The sequence below is a fragment of the Esox lucius genome, chromosome 12 (assembly GCF_011004845.1).
Source record: "Esox lucius isolate fEsoLuc1 chromosome 12, fEsoLuc1.pri, whole genome shotgun sequence".
NCBI lineage: Eukaryota > Metazoa > Chordata > Actinopteri > Esociformes > Esocidae > Esox > Esox lucius.
The window spans coordinates 14,558,981-14,584,654 of NC_047580.1; the positions used below are offsets into that span (position 1 = coordinate 14,558,981).

At 46.3% G+C, this 25,674-nt stretch overlaps 1 protein-coding gene across 14 annotated transcripts in view; it reads left to right on the forward strand.

Moving 5' to 3' along the window:
- Positions 1–25,674, forward strand: part of prdm16 (PR domain containing 16) — a 200,973-nt gene that overhangs the window by 38,896 nt on the left and 136,403 nt on the right. For 13 of the 14 annotated variants that reach the window (XM_029124107.2, XM_029124114.2, XM_029124109.2 and 10 more), the window contains exon 2: positions 24,491–24,897. In XM_029124107.2, the coding sequence (XP_028979940.2) occupies positions 24,491–24,897 (407 nt within the window). Of the gene's footprint in view, positions 1–9,072; positions 9,178–24,490; positions 24,898–25,674 lie in introns of those variants that run through there. The other variant, XM_029124111.2, reaches the window with a different exon arrangement.

Consider the following 25,674-nt stretch of genomic DNA (forward strand, 5'->3'; position numbering starts at 1 on the left):
AGCGGCCTTGTTAACTCAAGTGATGTCAGCAAGTTTTAATGGAGGGCAGCTTTTCCCAATTACACAGAGGGAGGGAACATACTGTCTGACGGCGTGTGTGTGTGTTTTGATGTGGTGTTTACTCAACATTGAGCTGTCTCCTGTGTGGTCTCTCCAAATAAATTATCCCCCAGATCTTGTGTCTGAGAGCACACAGATACACACGTATGTACACACACACACACACACACACACTCTCTTGAGTGCATGTATATACACACACCTGAGGGTCTGGAGTGTGGGAGGAATGGGTTTGAATGGGCCTGGTGGAGATGTGGACTAGGAATGGCAACACATTCTCTTGCTGAGTTCATCCGGACGAGTCTGTCCTGCAGGTACCAGATGACGAGTCTTTCCTGCAGATACCAGATGACAAGTCAATCAATCAATCAAATGTATTTATAAAGCTCTTTTTACAACAGCAATTGTCACAAAGTGCTTTTACAGAAACACCCAGCCTTAAACCCCAAGGAGCAAACAACAGTAGTGTTGAATTTCAGTGGCTAGGAAAAACTGCCTAAGAAGGCCGAAATTTAGGAAGAAACCTAGTGAGGACCCAGGCTCAGAGGGGTGACCAGTCCTCTTCTGGCTGTGCCGGGTGAGATATTAAGATTCCAATTGGAATAATTAATAAATTAATGTGGGCAAAATCCAGAGTCTATTTAAATTTAGACTAGGTCAGAAGTATGACCAGATAGACAAGGACAGGGACAGCAACCGGCCAGGTACTGAGTCTGGTGACACAGTGGCCCTATCTGGGGGAAGCCCCGGACAGGGCCCAACAGGCAGGAAATCAATCCACCCACATTGCCAGGCTTCAACCAAAGGGACACCCACCAACCGCAACCACCCTGAATGAGCGCCGAGTATTGCCAGCAGAGTACAGCCCAATTGCACAAGGTACCAGATGATGAGTCTGTCCTGCAGGTACCAGATGGATGTTGGGGAGGCTGAATGCTGAAGCTATGTGATCCAGTACGTACACCATTACTATGACCTTGAAGTAGGCCTGTGGTTTTGTAGGATGTTGTGAATGGGGATCGTGGATTGGTGTATAAGTAGCAGATTTCAGGGTTGTGTTTTCTACCTCTGTGTTTTTTGTTTCTTTCCCTAACCTTAACCTTTAAATCAGCCATTTGGAAGAAACCGGCAAGTTTGTTCTGTTTTAACCCTATCCCTAACATTAAACATTTTGGTTTCACTTTTGCCGACAGCTATGAAATGCCAACATGTGGCGTAATTAAAACGTGAAGGCTAGGCTGAGCACTGCAACTCCAACTACTCTTTTAGTCTTCCTTTTTTTTTTACATTTCCCAAAACCTAACCTGTAAATGACACATTTGGAATCAATGCCTGAATTTAACTGCCAATTTTTTTTGGTTTAAACCCTATCCTAACCTTAATCCTAACCTTTTGCTGACTTTTCCTGACAGCTAAGATACAACACCACACAAGATAATTAAAATGTCAAGCCATGGTGAAATGAAAGATATGCAACGATATGGCGTAAATAGTCATGTCGTTAATTGTATGTTCTCAATGTGGCCATGTAAATCTTCCCATTGAGATACGATCCACTACTCCGCCCACTACGTTTTACACAAACACACACACACAGTTGCTCACACACACACACACACACACTCACACACACAAACACACAACCACCCACACACTTAAACAAACAAACAAACATGACAAAAGGGACACAAGCAAACATGGATCTTCAAAAACCTTCATAAACACGCACACAGGGCTAAGCCTGAACAGGCCCTCACTCTCCTCCTCCCTTCTTCTCCTCTCCTCCTCCCCTCTCTTCCCCTTTCTCCTCCCTCTCCTCTTCCTCCTCCTCCCCGTGCGGTCTACTCTTTCCTAACTCTGTCCACATAAGAGGCGACAGGCCTCAGGTTCCTAGAAGCCTCCACTGGCTCCCAGGACTGAGATCTGTCATTAGTGTCAGTTAGCGGCTTCCAGCTCCGCTGGGCCTCCTGTCCTCTCCTCCCATGCCTCTCCTCCACGGGGGCCTCCTGTCTTCTCCTCCCATGCCTCTCCTCTGCATGCCCTCCTGTCCTCTCCTCCCATACCTCTCCTCCTTAGGCCCTCCTGTCCTCTCCTCCCATGCCTCTCCTCCGCAGGCCCTCCTGTCCTCTCCTCCCATGCCTCTCCTCTGTGAGGCCTCCTGTCCTCTCCTCCCATGCCTCTCCTCCGCTGGGCCTCCTTTCCTCTCCTCCAGTGCCTCTCCTCCGCGGGCCCACCTACCTGTCCTCTCCTCCCATGCCTCTCCTCCACTGGGCCTCCTGTCCTCTCCTCCCATGCCTCTCCTCCACTGGGCCTCCTGTCCTCTCCTCCCATGCCTCTCCTCCACTGGGCCTCCTGTCCTCTCCTCTCATGCCTCTCCTCCGCAGGGCCTCTAGTCCTCTCCTCCCTTGCCTCTCCTCTTACATGCATGGCATCTGACAGCCACCACACTTGATGGACACAACAAATCAACAAACAATCCAAGGCAAAAGGTTATACGGAGAAGATCCCCCAAACCCACATTTCATCTGCTAACATAAAGATAATGGAATAGTTGGAAGCTTAGTGATGTCGTCCTGTGTGTGTGTGTGTGTTGCTTGTGAAAGTGTGCATCACATCTGTGTGAACAGACTGCCCTACTGAACCTGTGACACCCCCCACTGCACACACACACTCGCACATGCACACACAGAGAAGCACACACTCACACACAGTCAGTCAGAGGTGGGATGGCTCTAGGCGGTAGGCAGGTCGGCAGCAATTAGAGGGTCTATGTACGTAATGGTTGCCATGTGCTGGCCTTCCACCATTAGACAGCCCCCCCCCCACCAAGATACCGTACACTTCCAAAAACATTAGCTCCTAATGCTTTAATGCCCGTTTTGTCTGCTTGGACTAGAGCTAAAATGGCAGGAGAGGAGGAATGTGTACCAGTGTTTGCTTAGCACTGAGGAATGAAAAAGGGCAGAGGTTATTGTCCTATACTAGCAGCCCAGTGTGGTTCTGGAACAGCTTGGTTTGGATTTGGGAAGCACCAGTCATTTTTGTTGTCGGAAAGTGGAAGTGTTCCACCCTTTAAGGACGTCTGTGTTCTCTGTTGGAGATCTTCTCCTGACTCCCTGAGGCTTATACCCTAAAACATTTGAAAGAATGCCGCCTGCGTCGCTTGTCTCATGCCCGTTTCAGGGAATTTCCATTACAATGTCACGGTGTGGAAGCACCACAGCGACGGGACGGAACAAGTGGCAAACACTACCGCAGCGGAGGACGATGCCTTTCCTCTGTCACCCTGCAGGTGATTGTCACAGACGGGGGTTCCTGAAGGCCAGTGCGTCGCCTCAGGTCTGTGTGTAACTGGAGCTCCGAGTTGTGTCTGAACCTGGCACCTGAAAAGGCCCCGCCTCCCCCCTGCCTCCCGGGCCCACAAGGCCAATGGCCGTAGGGTAGAAGAGCTTCCTTGTCTGTTGTTAGCTCAGGGCTCAGCGAAGATAAACACGAGGCGAGAGGGCGCGAAAACAACGTGTTGTTATGGCAGACTTCAAAAGGTCAGCGTCTCTTATGGGGTCGTGGGTAGAAAAAGGTTACAATCCTGGGACTTTACGGTGTGGAATGGGGACTGACATGTGCCAGTCATATCAGACAAGAAAATGAAAGGGGGCCCAACTTCACCTTGAGTTGCACCCTTTTAAAATATCTAATAAGCTAAAACAAACATTTGTCACACGCAAGCTGCTCAGATCTTCTCCTGTGTGAGGTTTCTAAGGGAGCCTTGTGAATGAACTTGTTGTGACGCTCGTGTGAAGCCAACAACAGCACCTCCTGTTCCAGGGACAGTTTTATATTTATTAACGTCTGGCCAGTTATTTGGTTATTAACTAGTTATTAAAACGTCACACGTTAACCACCGTGGTCAGCTATCGCCATGTCGTGTGAACGGGACCTTGGCGTCTTTGTGTTTTCTTTAAGAGAGCCACTTACTAAAACGAAAAAAAAAACATCACGTGCCATTGACAGGTGAGTATTTATGAACTCGCTTAAACAGCACTGGAGGGCGACGCCCACAACGAGAGCAATGGGAATTGTTGCTCAGGCCGTTTAGCTTAATTGGTCATTTGGAGAAGGAAAAAGCAACGACAATGGGTCTGCCAATATCTTAGCACTTAAAGACAATTAGTGAAGACCAATGGAAGTCAATACAGGCGAGCTGAGATACAGAGGGCTGGTTCCGTTAGTCAATAGTTTCTCAATAAACTGTCCCCTTTCATTCTTTGGCTGACCAGGCCTCTGTTTGCATTTGTTTATTTAGACTTATCATCTAGTCTGGTCTGGCCTGGCCAGTGGTGGTGTTAGCTCTCTTATCTCTCTTAGACTACTCTGAATGGAAAGGAAAAAGAGAGGGAGGGTTTATTGAATAACTAATGCCAAGGCAGGTCCAGAGAGACAAAATGGAGGACATGCAGGAGCGGTTTGGGGGAATTTTAGCTGTTCTCTATCAGCTATTTTTGGGGATGTTAACTGTTCTCTATCAGCTGGTTTGGGGGACATTAACTGTTCTTTATGAGCTGTTTGGGGCTGTTAGCTAGTCTTTATGAGCTGGGTGATATTTGTGGTGAATGTTTGCGTATTGTATTTTGAAGTGTGATAGTGTGGTCTGAATGAGTGGAACTGTGTATGAAGGAAAACCAAGTTAAAGTGATACCCGGCTGTCTCCACCAGGAACAAAAGTCCTCTTAAGAGTGTGAGGTGAGAACATTGCATGTTCACAGTAAAGCTCTTTTGTTGTGGAGCATTTTCCATTTCTGTTGGTGGACCTAGTGAGTGATATGGTAGAACACAATCGTGTGGTTGGCCAATGTTGCCCTTCACACCAATTAGCAGATTGCTACATTAACTAACTCATTAGCATAAGCTCCCACGCACCCAAACACACTGCAGAGGTTATTGACCACACTAGCGCTTTCAAAACCCTTAGCACATTTGTGTAGTGTGTGTGTGTGTGTGTGTGTGTGTGTGTGTGTGTTTGTGTGTGTCAGTTAATCGTCCATTGTTCTCACATCACAGAGCACCTGTTTTTGGAGTATGGGGAGTGACCTTTGAAATTAGTAAGGCAAACAAAATCTTCATTTGCTCCACACTCCTTGACTGCTCTGCAGAGAGAAGCCACGCCAAGGCTGTCAAAGTCTCTCTCTTTCCCTCTCTTCCACTTTGCTACCCCACCCAGTCCCCCACTCCAGCTCTGTGCAGTTGGCTGAGGCTATCTGGGTAACAGCATATTTCTGCCCAAAATAACCAGAACGCCTTTTCTTTCAGACGATCCGATGCGGTGACACAGAACAACGAGTCTGGTCCAAAAGCATGAAGCACAGGGATGAGAATGTGCATGGGCTTTGTCTGCCAACATCCCAGGTGTTTGAAACTGGACGGCTATAATAAGAGAGAGACATTTGTTGGAACACCTAAGGATCGGTTAAATCACCAGCCGTGGCTGACGGTTTTCAGGGTCGTGGCCTGATAAAGGTTAGGGACCAGTCATACCAGTCAGTTGTAGAGACACATTGGTTGACACTGTATGATAACATATATTTACAGAAACAGGAGACCTATATTACATAGAGGATGGCCAGGGACTCTGTTATGACAGCCTCTTCGTCTTCTTCATCATTCATCCTGTTTTCTCTCTCTCTACTTTCTCATCCCCTCCTCCACCTCCGTCTTTCTCTTCTCTTTAACTCTCTTCTGATTTTCTCTCTTCTCCTCTCTGTACATATTCACGCGCCGCTTGTTAGCTGTGCTCACCTGCTGTTTCCAATCAACTCTCTTTGTGTAGCGCCCCACAGCACCTCAACACACGGCTGCCGCGCACACACACACACACACACACACACACTATACTAAAGACTCCGGTAATCCCTCAGAAAGCAGAAGTGAAGCTGGTTCATCTTTTTGTTGGTTGGCAGTAGGTCAGAGGTTAGGGTTGCCAGCCCAACACCATGCCTGACCCTTCCTACTTGTACTGATGATGATGAAGGTACAACATGCCCAAGAGGCAGCTGAAGGAAATCACCAGGACAACCTGACATGCTACAGGCCACCTCTGTGTGTGTGTGTAACGTACAGGCATGCATGCGTGTTTGCGTGTGTTTGTGTGTGTGTGCATGCGTGTATGCATGTCTGTGGCCATGCGTGCGTGTGTGTGTGCTTGCGTTTGTGTATGTGTGCGCTAGTGGTGGGGACCGACATGGCAGTAGACTTGCACTAACCAAACAGTAACACCATTATAGTGAACAATGCTTGTTTCTATTCTGTGAGATCAGGGCTCTGTTCATTGGGCAACACCAAAACAAAGGAACATGGCCAAATTATATTTTGTTTTATGCACTGTGGAAGAACATTGTATATTAATCGAGAACAGTCATTATTCAAGACGTTTTGGGCATGATTCCAACTGGCAATTTGGCATAGCCTACAAATCAATGAGTTCTTTGCTGATTGAAGGTGAAGGCTTGTGCCATGTAAACAGTGTGGAGTGGCAACAGTGTTTGGTCTAAGACCTACTGTAGCTTTGTCTCACTTTCTGCTGAATACGGTACAGTTTTGTGCATTGCTTAAGCCCCTTTATAAATATAGAGCAAGTGAAGACCACAGTTCATCTTCTGATGAAGAGGTAATGCAACCAGAGAACCAAACAATGACTGTTTCTGAGGATACACACACACACATAGATTCCTGACATAAGACTCTTGTCTTAACTGTCTCATTGACCTGTCCTTCATCTCTTAGTGCTACAGGTGCTGTTGTATGTAGAGGCCGCTGTAGCACCTCATCTCCTATCAGGTTCACTTCCTGTAACCCAAACTGCTTTCATCCCTCAGTGAGGAAATTAGGATGTACTTGCTCCCTTCCCAGAGTGCATTGTTCTTCCACGGGGTCTGGTTACAGGCTGGCCTGACAAAGGGGAGCAAAGACACCGGCGAGCTGTCACTCACTCCAACAAGTTTCGAAATCCTGTTTAATTGCACAACACTCTGCTTCTCCTCTTCCTCCTCTTCCTCCTCCTCCCGTTTAGGTTTTTAGTGTATGTAATTATGTGATTAGGGCAGGGTTTTATTACAACCTGCTCTCAGGCTACTGTGTGAGGTAGTGTGAGGTGTTGGCTGAAAGTCCAGCTCCAAAATACAACCCGGCTTGTCAGACTCTGAGATGAACACCACTCGCAGGTAGTAGCAATGTTTCCCTTCTATCCCATGGGTGACCTCGTACTTTGGTTCAAGTTTGGCCCGGGTCAGCGTCGGATATTCATCCCGCTGCGCCCCCCTCTTAATGTTTACGGTCACACGTCCACCACCTGACGCCGTGCAACGCTGACCAATCAGGGCACCCCAAACTCCAGGCGTGGACCCGCCCCCCGCCCGCCCCAGCTGATGTGCCCCAGCCTAATTAAAGTGGCCTGGATAGCTGTCCAGTAATAAGCACCAGCAGTGTCTCGGTGGAGGGGACGGGGGCCACGGGGACGGGGGTGGAGCTCACACAAATCTCAACTTAAACATAAAGAGATTAGACAACTTTTGCAAGACATTAGCTGTTCAAAAATGAGAAAAATGTCCCTAAGCCTCTTGAACGATGAGCGGGGCGGACTGAAAAACAAGGCACTCTTTTGTTCTGTTGGCTCGGCGTGCCCCGAGACTAGAATGGATGTAGGAGCGGAGCTGGGACGGGACGCTGGCTGTCTGCGGATTGGGATTGGGGTCGGGGGGGGCGGGGGGGGGGGGGGGGGGGCAGGGGGGGGGGGGGGGAGCAGGGTCACTGAGCCTCTGTGTGTGGGACACAGGTACAGCACTGATCCAGAGCCAGTCAACCCAGTCGGGCCGGGGGGAATTACTGGAGAGAGAGAGAGATTAAGACAGCAGCGGAGAGGGAGAACAAAACAAGAGGAGGACAGAGTGAGACAGTGAGGACGGCCACCCAGGAGGTCACCGGAGAGATGACCGGGGTGAGGGCTGGGATGTGGAATAATGCATCTCATGTTTGACAGAGCCAGAGGGGGGGGAGGGGGAGGGGGGGGTATATCAGTCACACAGAGATAACAACCCAGAGCTCCTGATGTGTGACCTGGCCCCTGTCATCACAAACCGCTTGTTGTGTCTCTGCAATCTCAATACACCCCCCATCCCCCACCTCCCATCCACCCCGTCTCTTCACTGCCCGCCCATGGTGAGCTGGGTGCCTGGACTCAGACAGGAGGCCCATGTGAGCTGGGTGTCATATGGAACAGATTTAGTCTCTCCACCCACAGCCACCCCAAACCTCCTTGCATCCCATCATCCTATCAAAGAAGCACACTGTCCCTCCCCTCTGCAGTCTGGAATTGGATCCCCAGCAAAGCTGCAGTGTCACGGGTGCCAGGAGGAGACGACACGACAAAGATCTGGGAGAGACCGAGAGGGAGAGAGATGAAGGAAGAAAGAGAGAAGGAAATAGGGCAAAAGAGAGAAAAGGGGATTTGAAGATTGAAGGACTGAATGGAGATTGAAGGACATGAGGTGTCTCCTGGTGTAAAGTGTCTGAGTCTTAACCGGTCCAGGTTCCCAGTCTTGCAGTCTTCATACGTTATTGCATATTTCTACCCTCCCTTTCCCAAGGATTCACATGACAGGTGTCTGTTTCAAAAGAACTCAGATTTTCCCCACTAGTTTTCTCCATCAGTCTCTGTTGAGCCCATCGTCAAACTAAGTTATTAGCATCCAACCCAATGATATTTGGAATTACCTTTATCAATGTGTGCATGTGTGCGCTTGCATGTGTGTGTGTGTGTGTGTGTTTGTTTGCTCGGCTAGGCTCTTGACCTTCGTGGTGCCCTTTACTTCAGCTCGTCGTCTCCCTGCACTTCCCCTATCTCTGTCCCATTGACACTCGCATTCCTTCACGTTAGCAGCATCGCCACGCAGGCAGACAGGCCTCCAAGCGTCATGCGAACACACACACACACACACACACACACATGCCAACTCACACCCATACACAGTGAAAGACAGTTAATTGGTAACCAGGATTTATGGGAAGAGGGAGCTCCCTGTCTGACACACCTTCCTCACAGGACCCGTCTGACCATGTCTTCTCCGGGTGAGTTGGGATTTTCTGTGGCTGCAACTTTGTGTTTCTCCGGAATTTTAGGGTGGTCAGGCAATGACCGTTCTCGTGGAAAGGGAGGCATTGACGGGACGGGGATTGTTTCTTCAGACGGGATTGTAAAAATTCGACACTTCACACATCTTTTGTTGAAATGTCTATATGCCTGCGTATGGGTGTCTCTGTGTGTGTGTGTGTGTGTGTGTGCGTGTGCCTGAAGCGTAGTTCACGGCTCGTCCTAGTTTTTAATTTGTGGGTGAAATGTAGGCTTGTTAAAGAATGTCTAAAAAGGGAGTGCCAACCAATCAAAGCTTGTCTCCTGGACCATTTCAATATTGGAACACTTTATGGTTGACTTGTCCTAAAAAAATGTAACCACTAATAAGGGATCCATATGTTTGTAATCTCCTAGTAGGATTTCAACACCCCACCCCTAAACGTGTATTCCAGTATTAATGTCTCTTGGTCATCCATTCACCGGGCTTCACCTCAGAATCAATACACAGCTGTCACATTCTCAGGCGCTCTTCTGTCTCCATGGGCTTTTTGCGAGTTCCTGTCCTGTCCTGTTGGCCTCTGCACTGAGGTGACTGGGTAAATTCTCTATTGAGGGCGGTGTCGTGGGGAATACCCAGTCCCACGGTTTGGGACCAGTGTTACTCCCTGTCAGCCTGTTGTAGAGACTCATCCATATCCTCCTAGATGGGGTGTCACATCATGTCGCAGCCTCCTAACACGGCCATCCCTCATCCTCCCTTCTCTTCTTCTCCCCTACCTCATCCGTCCATCGGCCTGACAGCTTGGGGAGCTGACCTCTCACCCCTAGGGTCAACCTACTGGTTACCCAAAATCTCATGTAGAGCACTCTCAAACCAAGCTCCTGTTGGAGCGTTATGTGTGTTTGTGTGCGTCCGTATATGATCATTTTCTACAAGCTTTAGTCTGCAACTGTTAAAGTTGAGATGACTTTGGCAGACTTTTGCCGTGGTCGTCTCACAGTGATGTGGTAACGCTGTAACCGAAATAAACCATAACGAGAGAAGAGAAGGGGGCAGAAGCACACCTCCCACCTCCTCCCACCTCCTCCATCCCTCCCTGTCCTTGTATCTTGATTCCTGTTTAATATCGAGACTGATGAGCCCAATTTGGGCCTCGTTCAGGTACCGGCTGCAGTGATTAATGGGTCTGGGAGGTGGCATCGGCGTTGCGTCTTCGTCACACACACACGCACACACACGCACACACACATACACACACACACACATACACAGACGCACAGTTAGGGACACTATGCTTCTACATCCCCTACCAAACATGCTGGTTGTAATTGATGACACCAGGCCCACCATTTGCAAACCAAATGCAGGGAGAGATGGAGAAGACTCAGGAATATCTGTCCCTCTACATTTCTCTATTCCGACTATTTTTTTCCTTTGAATATCCCTTACTTAATTAGCCGTCTGTTATGCAAATGGTGGAACCATGAGTGTGACATCTTCTGCCAAAGCATGATAAATATTTGATAAGACGTAATGGAAATGGTAAAACTCCTCTAATTGTGCCACTCATTATCTGAGACGTGTCATCAAAGGCAGACGTACACTTTGATCCTCTCTCCCTCTCTCTCCATCCCTAACTCACTCTTCCTCTCTCCCTCTCTGTCTCTCTCTCCCACCATCTCTTCATGTCTCCCTCCCTCTCTCTTGCCCTCTGTCTCCCTTTATCTCAAAGTCTCTCCATTTCTCTCGCTTCCTTCTTCATTATCTGGCTGTGGCCTTGACGTCACCTGTGTGAGTCTTTGGCATGTGTCTGGGCTTGGTCTGAGGCGTCAGATCCCCTGTGACAGGAAGGCCTGTGCGACTGTGAAGTCCGTCCTTCCTGTGTGTCACATACATCTCATTCTTTCGCTTTGGCTCCTCTCCTTTGTTGTCCACCTTTTGGTTCCATGTTTGTTGTTGTTTCCTGTTTGTGGAAATGCAAAGCTGTGGTCTGGGCTGAGAACTACTGTGTTTCACATACACACACACATACACACACGCACACAGACATAGAACGACAGAAAGATTCAACTGCACACAGACACAGACACAGACACATATGCCACAGACAATATTTCACCCAAAACTTCTGCCGCCAGTGGAAGTGGTGCTGTAATATTTGATATGGATCAATATATATCAGTCCTAAAAATGTGCTAACATACATAACATTCTGGGACAGCACACAGGATGGTTGGTTACTCCTTTGATCGTAAAAAAAATCCCCAGAAAACCTGTTTGATCTTTTCTCCAAACTGTTCCTCAACGGTTTCATACGGGAAATGGGTTTGGATCGTTGCTGGGGCTTTGACAGCTGGCTGAATCAGACTGGGGTTGTGATGCCTGGCTTTGATCTGGTATTTGTGAATTGATGAGATGGATGCAGAGACACATGTGGCTGCGTGGACTCAGTGTATCCTGTATGCAGTGAAGGAGATCTATTCACAAGTCTGACTTTGTCCTCATTGTGCAGGTGATTGAAAGCTCTATAGCAACGACTGACAAGCTTCATCCCTGTGACTCGTAATGGGTGTGCATTTTGGGTTTTGCCCTTGCACTATGAAGCTAATAGATATAATCAGCTCTTCATCGAGCTTTCTTTATTTAAATTAGTTGCTTAAAGCTAAAAGAAAAACACATTTTCAACCTGGAGTCCCCCGGACCAAGTTTGGGAAAACAACTTGTCTGGTCTATACCCACATACATTCCTTCAATGTCTATTCATTTTAATTTAATAGGTTCAACAGATCCCAGATCAGCACTCCTATCCCCATGCTTTGTGAATATTCCATCATGGTCTACTGGTTTAGTTAAAATGTTGAGCGTGTAGGGAAACTAACCAGCCTGCCCATAGACAGAGGCCAGCCCGGGCCAGACCGAAGAGACCAGGCAACCAAACAGAACCTAGTCTCTCCATTCATCAACACACACTGTTTGGCTTCCTGCTGTTTTGTGTTTGGAAAAGCAGCCTGTTTGATTTGAATACTGATTCCCATTGATAGCCCCTCTTGCTTCCGATCTAATTAGCCAGAGTTTTGTCTCTGGCTGGCTGGGGACGGTGAAAGCGGGGAAGTGCAATAAACAATACCACACCACTGAGGAAAGAGTCCGGAAAAACAACAACAGCAACAACGTGGAAGATGAATGAGGCGGGTGGGGGATTTGGACGGAGCGACACTAGAAGCAGGGTAGTCTCTTCTGAGGTCAGACATCTCCCTCCTAGACAGACCTGTTTATGGACAATGTACGGTGACTTTGTGGTGTCCATGTCTTTGGGTGTGCCCCCTCTGCACTTTCCACCGCGGTGACCAAGCCCGTCCAGCCCAAGACCATTCTTCAATGTTTACAGGCTGGCGGCTAGCAGGCTACAGATACATTTACTCTGTTCTATGTATATCTATAGTCTTCATTTGGGACAGCTTTCTTTCTGTCCCTGGGTCCCTCTTTCTCTGGGTCTCTTTATCTCTGGGTCTCTCTCTCTCTCTCTCTCTCTCTCTGGGTCTCTTTATCTCTGGGTCTTTCTCTCTCTCTGGATCTCTTTTTCTCTGGGTCTCTCTCTCTCTCTTTCTCTCTGGGTCTCTCTCTCTTTCTCTCTGGGTCTCTCTCTCTTTCTCTCTGGTTCTCTCTCTCCCTCTCCGGGTCTCTTTATCTCTGGGTCTCCCTCTCTTTCTGGATCTCTTTATCTCTGAGTCTCTTTCTCTGGGTCTCTCTCTCTCTTTCTCTCTGGGTCTCTCTCTCTGGGTCTCTCTCTCTCTTTCTCTCTCTGGGTCTCTCTGTCTCTTTCTCTCTCTGGATCTTTTTTTCTCTGGGTCTCTCTCTCTTTCTCTCTGGTTCTCTCTATCTATGGGTCTCTCTCTCTCTTTCTCTGGGTCTCTCTCTCTCTCTGAGTCTCTATCTCTCTCTGGGTCTCTTTATCTCTGGGTCTCTCTCTCTCTCTCTCTGGATCTCTTTATCTCTGGGTCTCTCTCTCTCTCTCTCTCTCTCTGGATCTCTTTTTCTCTGGGTCTCTCTCTCTCTCTCTCTCTGGGTCTCTTTATCTCTGGGGCTCTCTCTCTCTTTGGGTCTCTTTATCTCTGGGTCTCTCTCTCTCTCTCTCTCTCTCTCTCTCTGGGTCTCTCTCTCTGGGTCTCTTTATCTCTGGGTCTCTCTCTCTGTCTCTCTGGGTCTCTTTATCTCTGGGTCTCTCTCTCTCTGGGTTTCTCTCTCTGGGTCTCTCTCTCTGGGTCTCTCTCTCTGGGCCCCAGAGAGGTCCCCTGTCTTTCAGATGACTAATTGTGGAGCCTGCTCATCGGCCCCTGTCCCCTGAGATGCCCCAGAGAGCAGCCTTATTTGGGATGTCACCCTCTGCACTCCACTCAGCCAGATAAGAGACGGGGAAGAGAGGGGGGCTGGCCATGCTCCCATTACACCAGGGGAGGGCCACCTGAGCTAAAGACAGCCATTTGTTCCCAAATCGACCCGGCGACCCCCTCCTAATTGCCAGCCAATTATCTCCCACTACAGGGCGCTCAGTCTCAGCGCCGGTGACCCCGTTACACAGGAACATTGCTTTTAGGTCGGTCTCTATCTGTGGTGAGACATCTGTAAACATTACAGATAGGGGAGAACAAACATGGAGATACATACACGGGACCAAGCTGGACGTTATTTAGGAGTAAGAGAAAAAAAAGGCCATATATCAGGACACTCGAACACACACACACACATGCACGCACGCACACACACACATACCCAGCAGTCCTGTGGCACCAGTCAGTCTCAGCTCTGGGACAGGGCTCTGAGAGGGGGTATGTTGAGGGCCTCCGGGCCGTCGGAGAAGCCAGCCCTGTCCCTGTTCCCAGAATTCTTTGTGGCGGGCCCATTGTTTGCCGGGGCTGTATACAGTATTGTGGGTGGGCGGGACAGTTGATTGTGTGTGTGTGTGTGTGTGTGTGTGTGTCTGGGCTCCTCCGCTCCTGGGCTCAAGGCTGGTGGAGGAGGTAGTGGGAGCATGGTATTGTTCCCCCCCCTCCTCCTCTCCTCCTCTACACTTGTTGTCCATTCTCCTGCCTTCCTTCCCATCTGTTTCCCTCTCTTCCTTCCCATCTACCACTGAGCAAGATGGCTTCCTCCTGCACAGACCATTACCACTGCTAGTACTATAAGTATTACTACTACGACTTCTGTTACTATCACCACTATGTCTTCATGAGGGTGGATATTGCATGTCTGTGTGTCGATGTGCGTGGCATCTGTTAGTTAAGTTGACTGGATGTTAAGTAGATTAGAAGTGTCCATCTATCGGACAGTTATGTACTGTAGTCTGACAGAGTGATGACGTGTGTGGGCTGGTGGTCAGGGCCCACCTGAGGTTCCTGTTTGTTGGGCACTGAAGAGTTCCAAACGGGGTAGGGGTGTGGTGGGGCTACCTCAACCTGTTTGATGAGAGAGCTTGCTTTCCTTTTCTGGCTCCACCATTTTGTGACAAATGCCCCAGTGAATACAACCCAGGTGAGGGAGTGAGAAACTTAAGGTTATGAGCAGAGGGTGATGCTGGGAAATGTTGCTTCTGTGTTGCTCATATGCTATTCTAGTTGCTCTGTCTTTTTTCCGTCTCTCTCCATCTCTCCATCTCTCCATCTCTCTCTGTCATAAAACTCTAACAATACTTTCCAGGTTGTTAATTATTATGAACGACAGTTTAATGTCAATGGGAAAGCACATGCATGAGACATGTTGATGTACAACAAAAGATGCTTAATGCTTCCACCATCACTATAGAAGACATGATCAAGAGCTGAATTAGCCAACGTTTTCGTTAGCTGTTCAAAGATCGTTGATGTTCATTCAAATGCTGCATCTTCTGTGAGCCATGCATTATTTAGGCCTAAGACTGACAGCAGAGTTGTGGATACATTTTATTAATTTATTTTTATTGGATTATATTATTATATTTTCGCAGCAAAATATTATAAAGTACTTTAGTTCACTTTATCCTTGGAGCAAGATTTCACACTGAACAAACATGTTTCATTCAAACTTGAATGTGGTTCTTTGCCAGCTGCAGTTGTAGATGAGGAACAAAGAAAGGGCTGAATGTAATTAATATCCATATTCCAAATAAATGTCATTTTAAACCAATTTGATGGTTTATTGATGGCTGCTTGCAGCTCATTTTATGTTTCCTGTGACAACTTTCACACTAACAGCTCCCTCTTTTCTGGTATTCACATTCACACATCCAGTGGTCTACTTCTCAAACACACATTTTTTTTTTGTCTGTGTATTGACTATCTTTCTCAGGAATAACTTCAGTTACTGAATAGTTTTTTATTCAACACGTGTGGACATTCATCTCTTGGCACCAGGGTTGTTTGGAAAATAGTGCCTAATTTTCAATAACAACTTTTCCTTAAAGTCTGAGCGAACATATTTTCTCCTGGCTTCTCTGGCCTATCCATATGCTGACATGGCAGTATTTCTGGCCTCTGGTCTCTAGGCTTCAACACGTGTTATACCCTTTTGTTGTGTTGCACTTTGTGCTCCCTTTTGGCTAGTGGTTTAGACTAAGGTGCCAGTCTATATGAACTCTCTAAGGTGCCAGTCTATATGAACTCTCTAAGGTGCCAGTCTATATGAACTCTCTACGGTGCCAGTCTATATGAACTCTCTAAGGTGCCAGTCTATATGAACTCTCTACGGTGCCAGTCTATATGAACTCTCTAAGGTGCCAGTCTATATGAACTCTCTAAGGTGCCAGTCTATATGAACTCTCTAAGGTTCAAGTCTATATGAACTCTAAGGTGCCAGTTTATATAAACTCTGTAATGCGGCAGTCTATACGACCTCTGTAAGGGGCCGGTCTATATGAAGTGTGTAAGGGGCTGGTCTACACAAACTTTGTAAGGTTCCAGCCTACATGCACTCTATAAGGTGAAAGTCTATATGAACTCTGTAAGGTGCCAGTCTATATAAACTCTCAAAGGTGCAAGTCTATATGAACTCTTTATGGTGCCAGTCTATATGACTTTTCTAAGGTGCCAGTCTATATAAACTCTCTAAGGTGCCTGTCAATCTATATAATCTCTGTGTAGGGTGGCAGTCTATACAAACTATGTAAAGCGGCAGTCTATATAAACTATGTAAGGTGGCAGTCTATATGAACTCTCTCGGGTGCCAGTCTATATGAACTCTGTAAGATGGCAGTTTATAAGAACTCTGTAAGGCGGCAGTCTATATTAACTCTGTAAGGTGGCAGTCTATATAAACTCTGTAAGGTGGCAGTCTATATAAACTCTGTAAGGTGCCAGTCTATATAAACTCTGTAAGGTGCCAGTCTATATAAACTCTGTAAGGTGCCAGTCTATATAAACTCTGTAAGGTGCCAGTCTATAGGATTCAATATTTCTTAAATATGTCTTTTTCTTCCATTGTACTGTTCTTTTTTTCTATATCTACTCTATCTCTTTTCTCTTGTTTATGGTTCACCTTCGCCATCCGTTCATCTGTCCATCCTTCCATCTCTTAACCGGCACCCCCCGTCCCCTATTCCCTCTCCCTCCTCTCCCCCCTCTCCCCCCTCTTCCCCCTGCTCCCTCCTTCTCCCCTGTGTAGTCTCTGTACTCCAGGCAGGTCATCGGCTGTGCTAACACTTTTGTCATTGTGATTAATAGCACCGTGGATTCCTGTTAATTCACTGGCTAATGACTGGGAGCGGGGAGCGGGCTGGGAGTAATCGGGTGATGTATGTGGGGAGGCTGCACCCCGTGGCAGAGGTGAAAATCATTTCCACCAAGTCAGATAGCAGCATGATGTGGAGCTCCATCCAGCCAATACAAGTCCAAGCTCTCTCTTCTGTCTGCCCTTCTCCCTGTTAATATACATGCATTTTATTTTCCTCCTCTCTCCTCTGGGTTTGTCTCATTTCGTTTCCTGGTCCTAGGGAGGGCCATGTTAATTCCCAGTAGGTTGCTAAATGAAGCTATATAGTGAACTGGCATGGGAACATGGACTCAGGAGACGCTGCGTGGCTCCTGGGTCCTTCTCCACCCCCCACCCCACATAACACGGCTCTTACAGTATTCAAAAGAAGAAAGCATCCTGTTGAGAAAGGCTGGAGATACAATAGTTTCCCGATTCCCCCTTAAGACATGCTGCCCTCGATCGGTTACACCTCCAATGCCATCATAAACATTCACATTTACCATGACACTCACAAATAAGGATTTAGTTGTTGCAAAAGGTTAAGTGAAAGTATTATTTCAAGAAGTGTAGAGACAGAGCTACAGAGAGAGAGAGGAAGAGAGACATGCAAACAAAGACACCCGGAGACAGACAGGCAGACAGACTGTATGGGCTTCAGTAGGGAGGTTTACCACCTGCATGGGCACTCACCTTTACAGCCTCTCTGTCTGTCACTCACCGAGCCCTGAGTGGACTGGATGTCGCTCACAATGGACAGGATCTGGCTGTGTAAGTACACGTAGAGAGATGGAGCGAGAGATGGAGCGAGAGATGGAGTGAGAGATGGAAGTGGAGGGGGGTGGAGGAAAGAGATGGGATGACTGAAAGAATAAGAAAACACACACACACACACACGGCTAAGAGAATTCCTACTGCTGTGCCATGAGCGATGTGTTGATAATTACAAACGCATTTCCCAGATGCTGACTTGAATTAATAGTAACAAAATGTTGCTTTTGGGAGGGTGGGTAAGTAAAGTATGTATAGAGCTCGTTAATAATGTATTCACCAGAGGAAAGTGTCTGCTTGATCAGCAGAGCCAACACGTTCGACCTGTCACAATCAAGCTGTTGGCCCACTATTGATTGTGTTCGTATGTCTGTTACTTTGGAACTCATTACAGAACAACAGTGGCATTGTAGAGGTGTGTGATGTACTATCAACTTTAGTCACTGAGTCTAAACAGCAGTCCATATTAGCTTCTGTTGTCCTTTTCAAATGCTCTCTCTTTCTCAGTCTCTCTCACTCGCTCTTTTTCTCTGTCCCTTGCTCTTGTTCTCTCTCTCTCTGTCTTCCCTCAATTTGGCTGGATGGGAGGATCACACTGTTTGCTTTCCCCTCCTCCTCCTGATGTTTGCAACTCAATTTGGCAAATGTAAGTTGCTATTGATTATTATTAATATTTATCATGTTTGTGAAAATGTCTTTTCCCAGTGCTATTAATCTGGCCTGTTAATAAATGTCTGGCAAGGCTGGCCCGGGAGCCCCCAGGGAGAGCCTCCAACCACAAAACCAATATTGTGGCTGACAACACACACAAACTAACACACACACAAACACCTGCTTTCCACTGTAGGAGGTGGGTCTCTTTCCCATTTGGCTGGAGGCTTGTAGAGGCTGTCTCACCCGGCCAGGCTGGGCTACCTTTAGGCTCCACAGCACAAAGAATACATCAATATGTCAGTCCAATCATACAATCCTGTACACACACACCTCTCAGTATATCCCTGCCTGAACACATGGGATCAACCATGCTACATTATTTAAAATAAAAATAATAGAAGCATAAAAAGTTGCACTAGAGTCTACAGTCGTCTGTACATGTGGATACAGTATATACACAGTAGTCTACACACACCTGGTATTGAAGAAATAGAACATAGATTCAACATGAGGATGTACTAAATAAATTGAACGTAGAAATACTATATGAGGAGGTATTGAAATAAATGTAATATAGAAATGCAGAGACCTAGACAGGAGCCAGGCTATGGGGTGGTCAGTCCTCTTTTGAATGTCTCAGGTGGAGATTTTGTGCATCTTTCCCTAACAAGACGATTGGACAGAATAAACCTAATAATAACAGAATAAATGTACTTATAATAATAACAACAGAATACATTTATTTTCCTTTTTAAATGAATGTGTTGTTGATAGAGATTATGAGATGGGCCTTATAGTCTATGTAATGTTTTATGTTTTGTCTTATGTCATCTATTTCATTATGTCATGTTTTATGTCTGGTGTTATGTTCAATATTTAATGTCATGTTATAATTTGTTTGTATTTGGCGATTTTCTATGTTGTATTGTGTAATGTTCTATGTTTTTATGTATGTTTATATGTTATATGTTTTCTATTATCTTTTGTTAAGTGCTTTGTGTTACGTCATGTTTTGTTCTGTATTACATCATGGTTTTTGTTTTCTACTAGGGCATGTTCTCTGTTTTGTGTTATGTAACTGTTATAGGGTTTGTATCATTTTTTTAACGTTTGGTTGTTATGTCACGATGTGTTTTGTTATTATGTTATACTGTATGTTTTATTGAGGACCCCAGGAAGAGTTGCTACTAAAGTGCTCCAGCTTTCACTCTGACTGTGTGTGTGTGTGTGTGTGTGTGTGTGTGTCAGATCTGGAGGAGCCAAAGTGAGCCATGCTTTAACATGCTTTTCTATTTTCATGCACCGGGACTATTCTTTCATTTTTTGGGAGGGGGAGGGTGTTGTGGGGGCTGAATCCTCCACCCCAGCCCTGCTCTGGAGAAACAATATTGCTACTTTAAGTGTTACTTGGAAATGTTCCCTGCTGTTTTTACAAGGGGAAACAGTGTGTGTTTCTGGAGAGGCTAGCCAGTATTGTAGTTGACCATCAACCCCCCCCCCCGCCCCCCACACCATCATACCCTACATCATCACCAAAAACCCATCGCCATGGAAATACACACAGAGTTTAATCTACATTTCCCGTCCCACTTTTTATCCCCTCTACCCACTCTTTCTCCCCCTTTCTGTGCTTTTCTCCCCCTTTCTCTCTCTCTTTCTCTGTTTCTGTTTCTCTGTGCTCTTTTGGTTTTTACTGCCACCTCTCTTTTTTTCCTGCTACAGTCCTCTGGGCCGATTAAGGCTTTTAGTTAAGACAGAACCATCAAAGGGGCTGATTAAAGAGGACCAGGTAAGGGTTTCTCATTTCTGGCCCTAACCTTACCAATAACTCAGCTAAGTGGAACAATGTTTTCAGTATTAATGGGGAGGCGGGACGCCGAGTGGCAGAATAAGGCCACACCGGAAGTTGGAACACCCCCCCCCCCCCATGAGCTGGAGTGTTGCCTGTTCATTTTTCGACCCCCAACTCCACACGCTCTTCATCAGAATAACCTTTCTCTACAGTGTTGAGGAAGATTTGTGTATTTTCCCTAAATAATGGCCTTTAATCAGGAAGGGTCCTCAGAATTGGGCTATCTACTTTCTCTGAGAGGAAGATACGTAAAGTCAGGGTGTACACTGGAGTGGGAAACCCCTTCCAACACACAGAAACATCCTTCTACTTCTATTCATTAACATTATGGGAGTTATACTCTAGTAGTTCAAGACACATTTCTTTCTTTTGGATGTCCTTATTCCATTAGTGAGGGTGACCATACATTTGGCGACTCATTACATTTCAGGCCCAACTGATCCAAAGAAAATGGCAGGAATCCAATTGAACCAGCCTCACACTGCAAATACCACTGTACGCATTTGAGGTGATGCAAGTGTGTTGCCAACACAGTGAAACAAAACTCAATTTTAACGCCGTTGAAAATATGGCGTTACGCTGCAGAGATTTTCCACACTGTTTGATTATATGTGATCCTGATGTGACAGAAGTACAACTTCACTAGACCACACTGGTCTCCATTCTTAACATGCTAGCACACACACGGAACTCTGTTCTTCCACACAGTTAAGTCAACCCACTAAAAGGAGATGGCATGAAACCCTACTGCAGGGAACATATGTTTGTGTGAGTGGATGCAGACTGCAGAAAATTGCTGCAGATTTCTATCTGTTTCACTCCATAATGATTAAACAGAACAGTCTAGATGTAGTACTCTGTGATTTTCAGATTTTCTATTTAATGGCTTCTTTATAAAAACATTTTTGTCAATGTTAATAGTGATGTTGTTTAGCTTACCTGGCAACAATTATATTGCTTGGTAAACATTTTCATATTTTCCTCTGGTATTCAGATACCTCGAAGGACTCCAGTTAAGTGTTGCAATCATAAATAAAGTTACATTTTACTTGATTTTTTTATTTCATTGGATCATGTTTCATGTGTGTTGATTTATATATTTTTGCAATTTTAACAGTATACATTTTCTTTTCTTTTTGCCAATGTTAAGTAAATAAGTGCTGTTCAGACCTGTCTAAATTGTGCTATTGAGTATGTTATCATGTTTCCTTGGTTTAGTATGAACACAGTATGCAAGTGTCTTAAAACATTGGACCATGTTTTTGGATGTTTGAATACCCTTTCTGTAAATTCCATGTAAGTAGCATATTTTATAGGTAAAAAAATACTCGTAATAAATACTATTTGCGTTAAATCATGAAATATTCCAGTGTGAAAAAAAAATCCTGCATGTTCTGAGACAGAGTGGAACAAGCTCAGGGAGAGTATATCTGAAAGCTCCGATGCCCTCTGACCCCTGTCTGTGGTTTGTGTAGATAGAGAACAACCACTCCGGTCCCCTGGTGTGTGGACGCCCAATGTCTCTTTGTTTTCCAGTATGGCTAGCAATAACAAAGGGGCCTGTTTAAAGGAGAACATTTACAATTTATCAAATAAATCTGATGCCTTTATGTCGCCGGGTTCTCTGGACGCACGGTAGTTTCCAGTGGAATAACACGAGCCAAACAAGCGGCCCATTGTAAGCCCCGCCAGCGTCAGGACCCCCAAGGTGTGAATTAATGATTGACCCCTGATGTAATCAGGATAAATATTTCCCCATGAAAAGAGAGACAGAGAGAGAAAGAACAACATGGTGTTGGAGGGAGAAAGGAAGGCACTATCTGGTGGAGGGGTTTTAAGCAGACCTCTGGGAGACAGTGCTAACATCTCTCTCGTCTTCGGAGACCAAGGGCAAACACGCAAGTGAGAACGGCTCGTCTCAGCCGCCTCGCGTCACATTTTCGTTTTCCTCCTCCTGTTCTTGGCCCCTGACTTCATTATGTTCCTGCATACGTTTCTCTGTCCTCCCTTTTTTTGATGGTCAAACATAGCCAAGCCCTCAAACTAGAATGTCACAGGAAGGGAGGACTTGGGGGGGGGGGGGTTATTATTTTTATTTGCCCTTTTTTATGCAAATCTTTATGAATGAAAGAAGTTAGTTGTTTTTAACTCCTAGCCACAAGTCTTCTAAATCACATTGTGTATTCACTCCAGTGGTTTCTGTCCCACACAAATGATGTTTTGTTCATTAAAATTAGGGACATAACTTTTCACCCCCCCCCCCCCATTAACCTTCTAGCTGCTCAATTTTAATGTAGCGATCTGTGTTTCTGCTTCGAGGCTCTTAAAGTCCAACCATTTTAATAGGTTTTCCAACCCTGTCTTCGGTTGTTCAAACTGTGCTTGATGGTTTGGGTGCCAGTGAAAAGGGAGAGAAAAGTTTTTAATGGCTTGAAAACACTTTTGATTCTTGAAAACTGCACCAGATAGGCCTCAGTTATAAACGTTTAATTGATCTGTGAAAAGTGGAAGCTACTGCTGGCACACATGTTCCCCTTCGCTTAATTGCCCGCCTGGTCTGGTCTCCTATGAAACCGTGATCATAAAATAAATATTAAATTGTCCATTGCCCCCTCCCCCCAAAAAAAGAACAGAAATCAACTGGATGACGCAAAAATCGGTTATAAAAGCCTTTGTTTTTCTGCCCAGCTTTTATAGATACGTTTCCCGGATCTCACAGGATACTCTTTTGCCAGTCTCTGAGAGTCTATCACAGAACTTTCATAGCCCACATTTACATTTGAGACTTACATATCTGTTAATGCATAAACTATTATTTCTCTCCATTTTATGAGCCAAAACCCAAGCCTTTATTGATGCCAAAACAGATAATTGATTTCAGATACTCGCTGGTGTGAGTTATACAATTTTCCAATGTTACATTGCCCTTTATTTTGTCATTCCAATGTCCATCTTCTGAGACTTTCTTTTTGTTCAGATATGATCATTGTCATGAGCTCTTCATCAAATGATCCAAACAGATCCAAAGAGTTTTCAACAGATCAGTTGATTAGGTCGTTAAGCTGTAAATGGTATCATTCTAAAACTGGTGAATCCATAGTCAAGACTCGGCTTAAAAAGCTCCCATATTCTGTGTTTTCATCTTGGCTTAAAAGTGAAATGGCTGTGGATGTGAGCGCCAGGCCAGCCTTAGTTAGTCCTAAAGCCATGTTATGTTGTTGGCAGGGCTGGTCGTGGGGTGGCGGGGCTGGCTGATTGAAAACACTCCTACAGTAATTGCACAGCCTAGTTAGGCCTGATTGTCCAGCCTGTGTTTGGATAGCAAACTGCAGTTAGTGCTTTGAGGAAAACACATCAGGACTTGTCCACTCTGCTCCTCCACACTACTCTCGCCATCGTCAAGGCAACTTAGTAAGTTGTACAGTGTCAACAGATCTGGAACGTTAAGTTAAGTCCTCTGTACTCACGTCGGGTAGATGGTTTTGTTTTCCTCAACGATTTTTTTGAACGTCCATATGAACACCTATAAATACTACCTATGAACACAGGTGTTTTGTTACTTACAAAAAAACACAGATATTAATGTAATATAGTTAAAGCATTTGCTCCAGGATTGATCCGAGTGATCTGCCCTTGACAGAACCGGCGGGTCGCGGCTCTGATCCGTGTACCTAGCTAGACTCGTGCCCCTCTAATTCTTTGTCTTCATCGTCCTCTTTCACTCTGAACGGTGGAATCCAGAGTGCTGCAATTACGCTGTCAGCCGCAGAACAGTGACAAACATAGGTGACTAATCTAAACTGGCGAGTGACTGGCAATGCCTGGGTCATTTCTCCCCCATTATCTGTAAGATGACCCGGCAGGAAATGGTGGTGGTTGTGACTGAATGGAACACCATGTCCCATCAGGGCCTCTGACGGTGGGGAATATTCTCACTGGGAATACTGTGGGCAGCCGGCCCTAACTGGGTCTGAAGGCTCTTCAGCTTTTCACTATTTGGCTTGTTTAGGTTGAGTGAGTCAGTAAGTCGAATGGGCCTAGTGTGGCCTCTTTGGTTACGTGATACTGTCTATAAAATATACTTTCAGCCTTTTGGTGATACTGTTTTTAAAGAATTTTACGTTGAAACTGTCTTATTAAATCGGTGGAAGAGAGTAAATCAGGGTACGCCAGCGAAAGCCAAACATCTCTTTCTCACTCTGAAGACCTGTATATATATCTGGTAGTCATGTCTTTTTCTCTGATTTTGAATGTGTGGTTACAGATGTGGAATGCAAGACCCGTAACCTGACTCTCTCTGTTTGTCTCTCAGATGACAGTGAGCAAGTGGACAGCGTGTACGAGACAGAACCCCAGCTCCTGGCGGGAGGGGGCGAGAGTGGCGAAGAGGAGACAGAAGACAGCGTCATGTCCCCCATCCCCGTAGGTCCCCTGTCCCCGCACCCCAACCACCCCAACCACCACCACCACCACCACCACAGCCACCACCCCCTCCACCACCAGGACCCCTTCACGCCCAAGGAAGGTTCGCCCTATGAGGCGCCCGTCTACATTCCTGACGACATTCCCATCCCCTGTGACCTGGAACTGCGCGAGTCCTCAGTGCCCGGAGCGGGCCTGGGGATATGGGCCAAAACCCGGATCGGGATGGGGGAGCGCTTCGGACCTCACAGTGCACTACAGAGCGCCACGGTCAAAGACGGCTCCTTCAGATGGGAGGTAGGTGTTCTGTTTTGCCAGGTTTTGGTGTTTGAACTATCTGCCATTGTCTATCTGCCATTGCCATTGAAAACACGCTGTTGAATGGTGACGGGCTCTCTTTGATGCCACCTTGAGAGAGGTAAGTCGGTGACGCATGCAACTCCTGTACTCTTCGGCCAGAGGAGACCATCTAGCTTTGCCAAAATGAAGGTTTTATTTAAGTCTTCTTCTACCATTGGACCTCATCTTTGAAACAGCCCCCGCCATGTCGTGGAATTTCTTCAGTCGCCAATGTTGGAAAATACGTCTGATTACTGGAGGTATCGGCTTTTCGTTACCGCCTCCCTCGTCCGTCCGCCGGAGTGCGCCTGTTTGGTCACGCCACACGATATGGAATTGGAAGAAGCGTGCAGCCTGGGCCGCTACACTGTGCTCCTATTGAACTATTCATTTTCATTTCAACATGACATTAGAGGATATTGAAGTTGCTTCAGTAAGCTCATTGAGTAACTCCTGATTTTCTATCCCGTTCTTTCTCCCCCAATTCCCCCTCTCCCATTCTCTCTCCCCCTCCTCTACCCCCCCCCCCCTTTCCCTCTCTCTCCACTGCATGGCTAATCAGACCAGAATAGTCCCAGCCTGCTTCTTATTTCATAAGGATGGCGTTTTTTGGTCATTGGCATCTATTGTGGGATATTATATGGCATTACCTTCACATGTCATTAACCATCGGAGACTCAGAGTTAATCACGTCACATTAAGGTTGGGTGTAGCTTAGAGGCGGCCAGTTTCAGT